Raw genomic sequence first — 15,005 nt, forward strand, 5'->3', positions numbered from 1 at the left:
CAAATCTGTTAGGGGGAAAAACATAAAAAAAGTACAATAAGCTGGTTGCATAAGTGTACACGCCCTTAAACTAATACTTTGTTGAAGCACCTTTTGATTTAATTACAGCATTCAGTCTTTTTGGGTAGGAGTTTATCAGCCTGCCACATCTAGTCTTGGCAATATTTCCCCACTCTTCCATGCAAAAGTGCTCAAACCTGTCAGATTGCGAGGGCATCTCTTGTGCACAGCTCGCTTCAGGTCACCCCACAGATTTTCAATTGGATTTAGGTCTGGGCTCTGGCTGGGCCATTCCAAAATGTTTTGGGGTCATTGTTGTGCTGAAAGATGAAATTCCTCTTCATCTTCATCTTTCTAGCAGACACCTGAAGGTTTTGGGCCGAAATTGACTGGTATTTAGAACTGTTCATAATTCCCTCCACCTTGACTAAAGCCCCTGTTCCAGCTGAAGAAAAACAACCCCAAAACATGATGCTGCCACCACCATGCTTCACCGTGGGTATGGTGTTCTTTTGGTGATGCGCAGTGTTGTTTTTGTGCCAAACATACCTTTTGGAATTGTGGCCAAAAAGTTAAACCTTGGTTTCATCAAACCATAACACATTTTCCCACATGCTTTTGGAAGAGCTGATGTATTTTTTTGTAAAATTTAGCCGGGCCTGGATGTTTTTCTTTGACCCTACCTCATAGTCCAGACATATGGAGCATATGGGAGATTGTTATCACATGTACTACAGATTGTTATCACATGTACTACACAACCAGTACTTCCCAGAAATTCCTGCAGCTCCTTCAGTGTTGCTGTAGGCCTCTTGGCAGCCTCCCTGACCAGTTTTCATTTTGTCTTTTCATTAGTTTTGGAGGGACGTCCAGTTCTCGGTAATGTCACTGTTGTCCCATATTTTCTCCACTTCTTGATGACGGTCTTCACTGTGCTCCATGGTATATCTAATGCTGTGGAAATGTTTTTGTCCCCTTCTCCTGACTGATACCTTTCAACAATGAGATCCCTTTGATGCTTTGTAAGCTCTCTGTGAACCCTGGCTTTTGCTGGAGGATGGAACTGAGTAAATGTCTGAACTTTATTTGGGGTTAATCAGAGTCATTTTAATTGATGGCAGGTGTGAACCCAAAAAGACTGAATGCTGTAATTAAATCAAAAGGTGTTTCAACAAAGTATTAGTTTAAGGGTGTGCACACTTATGCAGCCATCTTATTGTACATTTTTTATTTTTTATGTTTTCCCCCCGAACAGATTTGTTTTTCAATTGAACTGTACAGGTTATAGATCACATTAAAAGTGGGAAAAGTTTTCAAATTATTTATCGTGGTGTAATTTTTTTTTTTTTTACATCAGAAAAAACGATAATTTTAACGGGGCGTGTAAACTTTTTATATCCACTGTACATGTTACACAGTACATATGTTACACTGTACACATTACACTATACACATTACACTGTATCTACATTATACAGTACATATGTTACACTGTACATTCGTTATAAAAGGTCAGTTTGTGTGTGTTTGTTTAGGTCTTTGTTCCACTCTACATGCTTGCTGTGGTTGTGTAGGATGATGGACTGACCAGGTTCATAAAAGCATTCCTGCATTGTTTTCATCACACACACACACACACACACACACGCAGCATTGTGGAACGCTAATCATTCTTGGGCTAAGGCACACTAGGAAGTACTTCAGGCAACATGAAAATAGTGCTATGTGGTTATCTGACTTTCTGTTTTTGTGTATCTTTTTTACACACACACACACACACACACACACACACACACACACACACACACACACACACACACAGATTTGGTGGGCCAAAGGGACAGTGTGGACATCTCATTTCAATTCTGGCTGAAGTATAACATTATCACCCTTTCTCTCTCCTCAGAGAAGCTGTACAACTGTAATGGCCGAGATCTCAGAAGGGCTTTATTCTCTCTCAAACAGATATTTCAGGTCACACACACACACACACACACACACACACACACACACACAGTTACAGTTGTCATAGTGTTGATAAACACACACACACACACACACACACACACACACAATAGTAGGTGACCCAGTCTGATGTCCAAATCGTCCTGGCAGCTGTGTGTTTCCATGACGACAGGCTCCACATGCTCGAACAAGTCTCTCTCTCTCTCTCTCCCTCTACCTGTGTGTGTGTGTGTGTGTGTGTGTGTGTGTGTGTGTGTGTGTGTGTGTGTGTGTTCCAGGACGATAAGGACCTGGTCCATGCATTTGTGATGGCAGGGGGTCTCACTTGTCTGATTAAAGTTGGAGCTGATGCTGACCAGAACTACCAAAACTACATCTTGCGAGGTTTAATAATAATAATAATATGGTTTTATATTATGTTAATCACTCTCACGCTCTCACTCACTCCGTGTATCTGCAGCTTTAGGTCAGATCATGCTCTATGTGGATGGCATGAATGGGGTCATAGGTCATCAGGAGACCATCCAGTGGCTCTACACTCTGATTGGTTCAAAGGTGAGATGACAGGGTAATGGGTGGGGCTATGTTGTAGCAACTAGGCAGGATTGTGGTCCAAGTAAAAATCTCACCTCATTCGGAGACCGATCAGAAACCATGTACTAACTTGAAAAACAGGACGGCACTTGAGTTCTGCTCTCTAACAGGTCGTTACCTGAATCTGGTAGCACCAAATAAGGCAATTACAGTCAGCATCACACCTGGAGTGTCAGTACACCTGGTGACAACAGCAGATTCCAGTAGAAATGGCAGAATTTGTTGCTGAATCTCTCAAGGTCTGATGGTGATTAGCAGCACCCTAGTGACTCCTGTTGTCTCTTTCGCCTGTCAGGGTTTGTCGTTTCTTGATATCTCTGGAGCTGATAAACTCTTCTTCATTCTGCACTCACAAGACCAAAGCATGAACACTTTCTTTAAGGGACATCAGGTACTGAATGCGTTTATGCCCTGGTCTCTGGAGAAGCTGATTTCATGAATCAAATTGAAGGAAACTGAAGATGATCAGCCACCCCTCTGGATGTGAGCTCATCTCGCAAGGCATCACAATGTCCATGTAGAAAAGTGGCTCCTAGTGTTCACGAGACTTCTGCTGAAACAGTGATACACTGGCAGCCACTGAAAGGACCGGAAGCCCTGCCCCTTCTAGCCATCACACAGTCATGTTTTCAGCTATTGCTCTTGTCTCAACTTGATTTTTTTTCCTACCTGAAAGATGAGCTGAATGTTTTAAGTTCATTAATGTGAAATAAAATCTGTCACTATTACATTTTGACAAGTATACAGATAACATCAGTTAACTACACTCCCTGGCCACTTTAATAGGAACTTGTTGATTGTAAGATCCCTGTTCTTGGCTGCAGGAGTGGAACTCAATGTGTTCTTCTCCTGTTGCATGCTGAGATGCTTTTCTGCTCACCACGGTTGTAAAGAGTGATTATATGAGTTACTATATTCTTTCTGGCAAAAAAAAGCTCAAACCAATCTGTCCATTTCCCTCTGACCCTCTCTTATCAACAAGGCGTTTGTTTCCACCCACAGAACTGTCGCTCACTCACTCAGTGTTTTTTGTTTTCTGCACCATTCTGTGTAAACTCTAGAGACTGTTGTGTGTGAAAACCCCAGGAGATCAGCAGCTTCTGAAATACTCAAACCAGTCCATCTGGATCAAACCAACACCCAGACCACAGTGAGAGAAAGTCACACTGTGAGATCACAGTTTTTTCCCATTCTGATGTTTGAAGTGAACTTTAACTGCAGCTTTTGATTTGTATCTGTGTGATTTGATGCATCGTGCTGCTGTCGAGGGATCGGCTGATTACAGAACTGCAGAAAACAGCAGGTGGATGTAGGGGTGTTCCTAATAAAGTGGCCGGTGAGTGTATATTTATTTGGGATGACACTGAAAAAAAAGACACTTTTTTCAGCTGAATGAGAAAAAAAAGGCCAAACATTTTGCCAGAAATAAAGATTGTATACAACTGGAAAACTTTTTATTCTTCCTTGTTCAAAAATTCCCATCCACAGGTTATAAAATTTCTGTCTGTATGAAAATGCAAATGAATTCATTCATTGAATGAACATGAAAATGCTCAGATGATCACGATCGTCCCAGTAGGAGGCAGTGGTGTGTCATAAACTGTTACATTAAACACCACAAGAATAATGTGAAGAACTGATCGACCTCTGGAGAAGGTGAAATGGAGAAAAACGCCAACATGGCTAAAAGTTCTAAAAGGAAAATCTTCAGACAGGAGGATTCATGTGGACTAATGATGAGGTGGAACTACTATTTCAAGTTCCACTCAGACAGTCAGTGAGGTCCAGGAGAACGTGGACTGTGAGGTGATTCAGGAAGTGATGCAGTACAGCATGGATAGTATTCTGGTGCCTCCACACAGCTAAACAATATTAAACTGCAAACACGTTATCAAATACGAAACGACAGAGTACAAATTAAAAACCTGATCATCAGCCATGATGATTCAGAAAATCATACAGATACAGGTAAAGAGCTTCCATTAAGGTTCACATCAAACATCAGAATGAAGAAAAAGTCTGATCTCTGTGACGTTAACTGCATCAGGGTTTGTTCGCACCAGATGGGCTGGTGTGAGTTTTTCAGAAACTGTTGATCTTCACACGCAGCAGTCTCTGGGGTTTACTCAGAATCCAGTACCAGTCAGAAGTTTGTACACACTGATATATGGACAGAACCTGAGTGTTGGTGTTATGGTTAGCAGTAGTTACAGATGCTAACTAATTTAACAAAACAGTGGTGGACAGAATCAATCCTGGTTATCATTTATGGATTGTCTCCCTCTGGTGGTCAAAAGTCGAACTGCAGCTGGTCCTGACAGTTTGTGTGCTTTACAGTTTCGTCTTGTAGTCAAGACTGTGCTGAAGCTCCTGCTGGTGTTTGTAGAATATTCAGAGTCCAACGCCATGCTGCTTATTCAAGCCATCAATGCTGTTGATGCAATGAGAGGTATACACGCTCTCTCACACACACACACTTATAATACATTCAAAGACACCATATGTTGGTTAATTAATTGATTAATGAATCAATTAGGACGGAAGCAGTGGTCTAACACCATGGAGATATTAAATGAGAAAGATGGAGTGGACACGGAGCTGCTAGTGTACACCATGTCCCTCATTAACAAGGTATACACACACACACGCGCGCGCACACACACACACACACACACACACACACACACACACACCCTTACTCCCTCTCTCTGTGTGTAGACTCTAGCAGCTCTGCCTGATCAGGATTCATTCTATGATGTTGTGGATGTTCTGGAGGAGCAGGGTATCGAACTCATGACTTCACGCTACAGTACACGCAGGAGCACTGATCCTGAACTCCAGGAGCAGATCAGAATCTACGAGGTACAACACATGCACTCTCTCTCTCTCTCTCTCTCTCTCTCTCTCTCTCTCAGACCATCCAATTTTCAGGTGAGCAAAAATATATGAACTGATCGTCTTAATTAAAAGTCTTAAGTACATTAAAGTCTCATTTCATCATCTCTAGCCGCTTTATCCTGTTCTACAGGGTCGCAGGCAAGCTGGATCCTATCCCAGCTGACTACGGGCGAAAGGTGGGGTTCACCCTGGACAAGTCGCCAGGTCATCACAGGGCTGACACATAGACACAGACAACCATTCACACTCACATTCACACCTACGGTCAATTTAGAGTCACCAGTTAACTTAACCTGCATGTCTTTGGACTGTGGGGAAAACCGGAGCACCCGGAGGAAACCCACGCGGACAACATGCAAACTCTGCACAGAAAGGCCCTCGCCGGCCATGGGGCTCGAACCCGGACCTTCTTGCTGTGAGGCGACAGCGGTAACCACTACACCACCATGCCACTCCTACATTAAAGTCAATAACACTTAATATTCAACTGCACATGTCATGTTTACAATAACTGCATCAAGCCTCTGACATCACCAAACTGTTGGTCCTCCTTATGACACTTTTCCAGTCTTGTAGTGCAGCTCCTTTCAGTTGTTGTGGGTTTTGGAGTTTTCTCCATTCAGTCTTCTCTTCAGGAGGTGAAACGCTGCTTAGTTGGGTTCAGGTCTGCTGATGGACTTGTCCAGACTAAAACCTTCCACTGTTCTCCCTGATGAAGTCCTGTGTTGTGTTGCAATGTGTTTTGGATTGTCGCCTTGATCCATAATTAAGTTCCTCCCAGTTAGATCGGATGCATTTCTCAGTAAATTATCAGACAGAATGTTTCTGTAGACTTCTGAATTTATTCTGCTGATACCATCATGAGTTCATCATCAATAAACATTAGCAAGTCTGTTCCAGAAGCCCAAGCCATGACACTACCTCCACCATGCTTCACCCATGAGCTCGTATGTTCTGGATCATGAGCAGATTGTTTCTTTCCCCACACTTTGACCTTTCCATCACTTTACTAGAGGTTCATCTTGGTTCCAGAACTTTTGTGACTCATCTCTGTATTTCTTTGTGATTTCCAATCAGGCTTTCTGATTCTTATTGCTGATGAGTGGTTTGTATCTTGTGGTATTTCCTCTATATTTCTATCCATGAAGTCTTCTTTGAACAGTGGGTTGGGATCCCTTCACTCCTGCTCTGTGGACAGGCGTTGGTGATTGTTTTTCTTCACAGCTCTCAGTGTTTTGTTGCTGTTGTTTTCCTTGGCCTGTCTGTTCCATGTCTGGTTGTTAGTACACCAGTGGTTTCTTTCTTTTTCAGGAAATTCCATATTGTTGTGTTGGTTATACCTAATGCTTGTGCAGTGATTGATTTTTCCCTCAATATCTTGCTTTTCTCCAATAGACAGCTCTCTGGTCTTCATGCTGGTTTATCCTTTTCAACAACAAATGCAGTTTTCACAGGTGAAACCCAGGGCTAAAACTAAGAGTATGTATTCAGAACTATTATTTGATTAAACAGTCAATCTATCAAGACACACCTGGGCAACAAGAAACACCGGTCAGGCACGCATTCCAGTATTTCTGATCACTTGGAAAATGGATGGGTTCAAATAAATGATGTTCTAAGTTGTTTTATTCTGATATGTAAATATCAGAAAACGAAAGCTGAACTTCTGATCGATTGTCTCATTTTGATCCTTTGATCTCAAACTCCAGTGTCTTCAGCATATAACAAAAACAAATGAATTGACCTTGCTCTTCTAATATTTTAGGTGAAGACTATACATTTCATCATTTTTCGACACATTTCAGTTTCCTTTTGATCCTCCAGGTAACACTTCAGCACGAGGATGGAGATGATGATGGTCAGGCTCTACCCACAGGCTGCTGTGGAAACCTCAGGTCCACTGTGGGCAGGGCTAAGGGGCAGGGTTTAGAGAGACGCCGCAGTCGCAGACACTCACTGGGCAGGACGGGCCACGACTCATATAGGACAAACTTAAAGAGGTGTGAGGAGAGGTAAGAAATACACACATTACATACAAATCCCCCACAACCACACACACAAAAACTCTTATTCTTACAATCATGGGTTATTTTAAGTCAAAACTCTTTCTAACTCCAGAAATTCAACAGCATTATGTCAGTATGTGTACAGATGTGTGTGTATCAATATGTGTGTGCACTTCAGAGCAACAGCAAGTGCATTGAAACCTCTGTCTGTCATGTAAGTCCATGTGTGCTGTGTACAACTAAAGTACACCCTCTCCTCCTCCACCCTTCCACACACATTAAATGATCTCATGGCACCACACGAGAGTGTTATTTAGAAATTTCACCCCATTCGGAGAAGAACACCTGCTTGCATTCACCCAATCTGATGCTAATAACCCTGATGGACTTTGAGGGTCACTCTAGCTATTTTTCCACCAACAGGAAACGGGTTCTTGAACCGATTCTGTCCAGGATTCTTTGAACCTTGGCGCCAGCTAGAGAACCAGCTTACATTTTCACCAGTTTTGAGCGAAATGGTTGTAAACAAGAATGCATCATGAACAGAGGGCGTGGCACAACAGAAGTAAACAGTGGTAGCAAGATAGCGGAGCGCATTGATTACTTTTTGAGCTTTTGTTCTGTTATTGCAGATATGTTTTTGCATCACAGTTTTTCTGAAGATGTTTCCTTTTCTCCTGTATTCTCCATTACTGCACTCTGCTTCCTCCCCAAACTAGTGATGCACCCACTGATGTCATGGTTTGTGGTGGAAAAATCAGCTATGTTTTGACTCCATCTGGGAATAAATTGGTTCTGAACCAATTTAGTTTTGGTTGAAAAGCTCTAAACACTGTGTGACCCAGAAGAGAACCCATTCCCTGTTGGTGAAAAAAGGGGTACCTGTTACCAGAACTCAGACTGCAGAGAAATGTGTGTGTTGACTGGGAGGTGTTTATGAGTCTCTTGAGCATCAGATGTGTTGTGATTTTGCTCTGATGTTCACTGCTTGCCATATTCTCATTCAAATATCATCATATCAGTCTTTTTGTTTTGTATTTTAAAATAATCATGTTACATTACATTAAATTTTACGGCAAAGAAATAAATGCCATTTCTTTCTTCAGTCCACATTTTCTTATCATTGGAGGTTTTCAGGTTTAAAGGTGAATGTTTGTGTTTAAGGGTGGCACGATGATGTAGTGGTTAGTGCTGTCACCTCACAGCAAGAAAGTTCTGGGTTCAAGCCCCGTGGCTGACGGGGATCTTTATGTGTGGAGTTTGCATGTTCTCCCCGTGTCCACGTGGGTGTGCTCCGGTTTCCCCCACAATCCAAAGACATGCAGGTTAGGATAATTGGTGGCTCTAAATTGACCGTAGGGGTGAATGTGAGTGTGAATGGTTGTGTGTCTCTGTGTGTCAGCCCTGCGATGATCTGGCGACTTGTTCAGGGTGAACCCCGCCTCTCACCCATAGTCAGCTGGGATAGGCTCCAGCCTGCCTGCGACCCTGTACAGGATAAGTGGCTACAGATAATTGATGGATGTTTGTGTTTAAAGGTGGTGGTCTAAACACTACCAAAAAAACCCTGACCTCAGAGATGTGAATTTGTCAAGGCCTAGGGGACACCGTGGCAATAAAGGAGGACGGAGACGTGCGCAGAATTAATTACATTTATTTAAACAGCAAAAATAGCAATAATAAAGAGAGAAGAAAAAGAACAGCCACCTGGATGTTAGAAGCCGAGCCAAAAAGAAAAGAGAAAACAAAGGAGCCTCATCCTTGGAACGTCAGTGGGGCGCTACTTATAGGAAGGCAACACTGCGTGCTGGTGCTGCTAATTAGATGTTAAGAAGACACGCCCACAGATGCGATACCTGTAGTAGAAACTGAGAACAATTACAAGTAGCCCGCTAGGGCCGTCACCCCCCCCCCCCCCCCCCCATAAAAGGGATCCTCCAGGATCAAAGAGGGTTAACGAACAACATCAGCAACTGCTCAAATCATTAAAAACATCAACTTGAATACTTAAATCAGTATTCAATAAATTCAATTACACTATTCAATATAACATTAAATATTCAAAAACATTAACCATTTTTTTTTAAAGTAGGTCTACACAAAACAAACATCCAATAACCAACACCCGTGCCACCACCAACATTTCAAACATATTACCCTTCTAAAGGGACACAACCATATGCATATTCAATATAACAATTCCAAATCTGATAAACACAATTTACCAATACCATTTTTCCAATAACTTATCCCATCCAAATTACCAACCAAAAATGTTGAGTTTACCCAACCTATAAACTGCTGTCCAAAATTCTGGGCCCTGAAAAATGGACACAACAGAATAACACATTACTCACACAAACACTAGGGGGCAGGAACACGCGACAGCGTGTCCGCTGTCACGTTAGCCTTGCCCTTGATATGAATAATCTGAAGGTTATAGGGCTGGAGAAATAAACTCCAACGCATTAAACGTGCATTCGGGTTTTGGAGGGAATTAAGAAAAACAAGTGGGTTATGATCACAAAATACAACAATGGGTGTCGTACTACCTCCAAGGTATACTTCGAATATTTGCAAAGCCCAAATCAAAGCTAGGGCTTCCTTTTCGATAATCAAGTAATTTAGTTGGTAAAAATTGAACTTTCTCGAAAAATAGCAAACCGGGCGTTCAACGGCATCATCATCATCTTGCAGTAAGACGGCGTCAGCACCGACCTTACTCGCGTCTACTTGCCACACAGAATCAAGACCACTACGAGATAGATGTTTTCGCAAAAGTACTCCCTCTTTAATTACATAGCCATGGGTAATATCCCCACTCTTACTGTTGGTTTTATCAAATAAAGGTTGTAACGAAGTATCTGCTGTCTGTGCGTCCATTAACTGCTTACGCGAGATGGAATAGGGCAAGCCATTTAATAGTGACAGCACAGAACTGTCACTAGCTGCCTGGGCCGCAGCGCGCTCAGCAGCACGCGTTACAACCGACACTGGTGACTCACAGGGAATCTGCTCCTCATCGCAAAAAGGCAGTAGATTAAGTTCCCAAGCAACCTCACCTTCTAGAGGCGAACTCTCCGCCCACACCAAAGATTTGGCCCAACCATTTCCCAAAAGCATTGAAACACCATATAGTGGAAGCGCAGGCCGCACTCCCACCAACACTTCTCCATTGATTAAACCTGAGGATATATGCACTTTATGTAACGGTACAGACACCACATTCATATCAATACCACGTACATAGACAAATTGGCCAGAACCAGATTTGGACGAAAACGGTAATACCGATTGCAAAATAAAAGACTCAATGGAACCAGTATCCCTTAATATTTTAATCGGCATCTTTTTACTGTTGGCACTTAGTGACACAGAGCCAGATGAAATAAAAGGAGCAAAACTAGATTCGAAATTATTTCCAAGTTTATAACCAAGTGGACCAGACGTCGATACCGCCAGCACAGAAGGATGGACTGCATCCCTGGCTGGTTTGCGGTATCTAAATCTGTTTCCATTTTTCTGTTTCAACTTCTCACACTCAAATTTCCAATGCCCCACTCCAAGACAATAGTTACAGGTTCTAATGGGGTCCACGGTGGTCGAAGGACACCCAGAGCGAGGGTTAACGGGCGAAGTGGCAACTGTATACGGAACTTGGCGACCCCTGTACGTGCGGTCACTGCGGATTGTTGGCGCATGCAGAAACTTAGTTTTGTGGATCAGCGCATAATCGTCGGCCAAAACGGCGGCTTCGGACACAGTTGCAACCTGATGTTCGCTTACATAAGTTGCAATGTCTTCGGGAAGGCAATTTTTAAATTGTTCAACCAGGATCAGATTGGACAAGTCTTCCTGGGATTCGACCTCCGTGGCCGTACACCAACGCTTGAACTGAATGGACAACTCATCTGCGAATTCCACATAACTTTGACTGGATTGTTTACGCATACCCCGGAATTTTGGCGATATGCCTCCGGCACCAACTCATACGCTTTCAATACCGCTTTTTTAACACATGAGTAGGTACGGTTCTCAGGAGCGCCAAGTGCTGAATAAACCTGTGCTGCTCAACCGCTTAAAGTACATTGCAACAGTAAACAGCGCGTCGCATCCTTCCAATTATACAGATCAGCCACTCACTCAAAGAGATTGAAAAACGTATCAATGTCGGACTCATCAAATTTAGGCAAAAGTCGAATGTTTTTCGTAATGTCGGAATTACCCACGACAGACTCGATTTTACCCTCTTCAATTAAACCTAGACGCATACGTTCAAGCGCCAATCTCTCTCATTCAAGTTCTTGTTTCCCCAGCTCGATATCGCGTTCCAACCTGCCTTTTTCAGCGAGAAACTCTTGCTTCTTCAGATGTTGCTTGCTGTTATCAAGCTGGAGCAACAAGAGTTCTTTCTGCTGTTCGAATGTTAGGGCACTGGAAACTAATTCATCAAAGGGAACTGGAGGGAAAACTTCTCTTTTCACCAGTTCCTCGTGAACAAGTGTTTTCACCACCGGCTTACTCCTTTTATCATAGCTGCTCAAGGGTACTCCATAGTGCTCAGCTAGGAGGATCAACTGGTCCTTAGTAAAGGCATCAAACACCTCCCGAGTGGGAATGGCGACAAAAATGTCAATTTCTGACATGGTCACTAATAACGCCCCAAACAAATTCTACCCAATAATAAATAAAAAAAACTGAGAATCCCCCGGACACCCAAATTACGCCCACTGTTCAAAATTAGACCCATGAGTATACAACCCCATCTATTATAGCTACGAAAAAAAATTAACTAACCTACGTAGACCCTAGTCTTCGACAGATACCGGTAGGGGGTTGTTACGCACCTGAAACCAGGAGAACAAGACACTCCAAAACTGCAGCCTCTCGAATCTCTGGACGTGCTCCCGAGACAAATCGCTCTACCTACCTTCCCCGTTTGACCATCACAGGTCAAAACAATAAATGAGATCCCCAGAGGTGTCTCTTATACCTACCAGGGAAGATACTCATAAGCCAAACATGAACAAAAAAAGGGCCTAGATTAACCGATGGTATTACACGAGGGTCCGAAAATTAATATACAAAACAAACAAAAAAAAAAACATAACCAAACTAAGTGCAACGCACGCCCTACGCCCCCACAAAAAGCAGACTGCTACAGACGCAAAAGGAGCGAGCAGTCAGCCACACAAATGAAATAAAATACTCAATAGCAATTCAGGCATACTGCAAAAAAAAATAACCAAAAATAAACGAATCAACGAAGTTACGGCTGTTTAGACGAGCCCCCATATGGTCAAGGCCTAGGGGACACCTTGGCAATAAAGGAGGACGGAGATGTGCGCACAATTACTTACATTTATTTAAACAGCAAAAATATCAATAATAAAGAGAGAAGAAAAAGAGCAGCCGCCTGGATGTTAGAAGCCGAGCCAAAAAGAAAAGAGAAAACAAAGGAGCCTCATCCTTGGAACGTCAGCGGGGCGCTACTTATAGGAAGGCAACACTGCGCGCCGGTGCTGCCAATTAGATGTTAAGAAGACACGCCCACAGATGCGATACCTGTAGTAGAAACTGAGAACAATTACAAGTAGCCCGCTAGGGCCGTCACAGAATTACACACAGATAAATCTCAGAAATTCCACCTCAGCAGCTGTGTAGCTGTGAAACTATCAATGATGTAACTTCTGGAGTTAAGTTGCTCAATTATTAATAAAATGCTTATCTTTGCATGTCTATGAATGAATTCAGTGGATTTTGCTACTTATTATTAACACACACACAGGGGACTAAATTCGCTTGAATCCTTTCCATGCTAGCTCACATGAGCATTAATGTTCATTCCATCTTCCTGTTTATATTCACATCATTATATTGAAGTCTGTAGCATGTCTGTTACTTCCTGCTCTTCTATCTCTTTCTCTATAAACCTCAGTCTTTTTATTTTATTTATTTCTCTCTGTGTGAATTGTTCTGGTCATCTCCTACTTCTTTCTACCCTCCACCCATCCATATGTGCCCTTCCTCATTCCTCCATGCACAGAGAGGAGGAGGGTGAGGAAGGGGAGGAGGCTCCATGTACAGAGTCAAACTCGGAGGATGATGATGATGATGAAGAGAAAGAAACTAAACTCTTTAGTCAGAGTGTGATCAGGTAATATATAGTGAAAGACTTACTGAAAGAGATTTTAGAATTCTCAATTCACTTTACTTTGGTTCTAAGTATTTTTAGAATTCTCTACCCACTTGAGTTCATTGATGCAATTCTAATCTAACACTCTGGTATGTTAGTGAGTGGTCAGATTTTCCAGAAGTTGCAGAAGAGAACTTGCAGAAGGTTTCTGAGGACTATGTCAAGCCACCATCTTTGCTAGCATCTTTACTAGCCCAGCGCAAGTCCTCGGTCACCGTTCCACCCTGCTCTAAGATGACTCCGCCTCTCTGTGGCTCCACCCACACACAGAGGCTCCTCCCATACATCCCTCACTCTCCGTTTCATCTCTTTTCCTATGACATGGAGGAGGAGGTGGAGCTAAAACAGAGGAACAGTGAAAGGTACACAGCTCCGGGAGAGAAGAATGAGCACAGTCGAGTGCTTGTCACTGATGACGCCGAGTTCTTCACCTGTGACCTTTGACCTAAACATCTTTATGTCCCACCACCTTGTAACTTCAAAACTGCTTGAAATGAAACCATTTTATTAAACTCACTTTGAGAATGTGTCTTGTTTGTCTGCACTTTCTGCTTGTTTTAATTTTTTTTGTCCTTTCTCATCCTCACAACACACCAAACTTTCGACATCTTGGTTAAACCCTTTCTTTTAGAATCCCTGTCTTTATCTTTTTTCTTTCTCTTAGGCAGGCAAGATCATTTTCCACTCTTAGTGCTCCATCTACTCCCACCAAACAGCAGAATGATAGGTAAACACAGACCTATACACACTTCACCATTCTGATCCTTCTGAAACTCTCATAATCCCTCTTTCTTCTCCATCTCAGGCCTGCTCTTCTTCTGTCCTCCTCCTATCGGCAGCATCAGGAGTTCCTGGCAGCAGAGAGAGAGAGACGGAGGATTGAACGGGAGGAGAGACTACAGAGGATAGAGAGAGAGGAGAGGAATCGACACAGGTAAGCTCTTCTCACTCCCTCTCTTTACTTTAATAGCAATCACTGATTTAATACCTGTCCTTCATCCTGTTCTTCATTTAAGGTTCACTGTTGTTGTTGTTGTTGTTTTTTTAATGACAATAACCTACAGGATCTAAACACAGGTTTATTCTTACATTATTCAGAATTCAGGGTCAGCAAAAGGCCAAAATTCAGACTGAGCCAAAGATCAAGACAAACTCCAACTCCACTTATTTAGGTGGTTAACAGTAGCTTTGTGTCCCCGAGCTTTCTTCTGAAATCACAGCCCTTAACAGAATCAGTAAGAGGTTCCACTAAAAAAGTTATACTGAAGAACTGCTTAGTGTAAAACTGGATACAACAATCAATTTGCAGATCCAGAAGTCAGCTCATGCAGAAATTGGGTTTGCAT

General features: G+C 42.6%; 1 protein-coding gene across 2 annotated transcripts in view; it reads left to right on the plus strand.

The window, feature by feature from the left end:
- Positions 1-15,005, plus strand: part of LOC132882272 (FH1/FH2 domain-containing protein 3-like) — a 92,309-nt gene that overhangs the window by 40,648 nt on the left and 36,656 nt on the right. Inside the window, exons 4-15 of one of the 2 annotated variants that reach the window (XM_060915557.1) lie at positions 1,907-1,974; positions 2,244-2,349; positions 2,426-2,520; positions 4,897-5,008; positions 5,096-5,190; positions 5,278-5,421; positions 7,282-7,469; positions 7,642-7,677; positions 13,510-13,620; positions 13,758-14,021; positions 14,324-14,386; positions 14,465-14,593. In XM_060915557.1, the coding sequence (XP_060771540.1) occupies positions 1,907-1,974; positions 2,244-2,349; positions 2,426-2,520; positions 4,897-5,008; positions 5,096-5,190; positions 5,278-5,421; positions 7,282-7,469; positions 7,642-7,677; positions 13,510-13,620; positions 13,758-14,021; positions 14,324-14,386; positions 14,465-14,593 (1,411 nt within the window). The remainder of the gene's footprint in view (positions 1-1,906; positions 1,975-2,243; positions 2,350-2,425; positions 2,521-4,896; positions 5,009-5,095; positions 5,191-5,277; positions 5,422-7,281; positions 7,470-7,641; positions 7,678-13,509; positions 13,621-13,757; positions 14,022-14,323; positions 14,387-14,464; positions 14,594-15,005) is intronic. The other variant, XM_060915558.1, reaches the window with a different exon arrangement.

The sequence above is a fragment of the Neoarius graeffei genome, chromosome 2 (genome assembly GCF_027579695.1).
Source record: "Neoarius graeffei isolate fNeoGra1 chromosome 2, fNeoGra1.pri, whole genome shotgun sequence".
Lineage (NCBI taxonomy): Eukaryota > Metazoa > Chordata > Actinopteri > Siluriformes > Ariidae > Neoarius > Neoarius graeffei.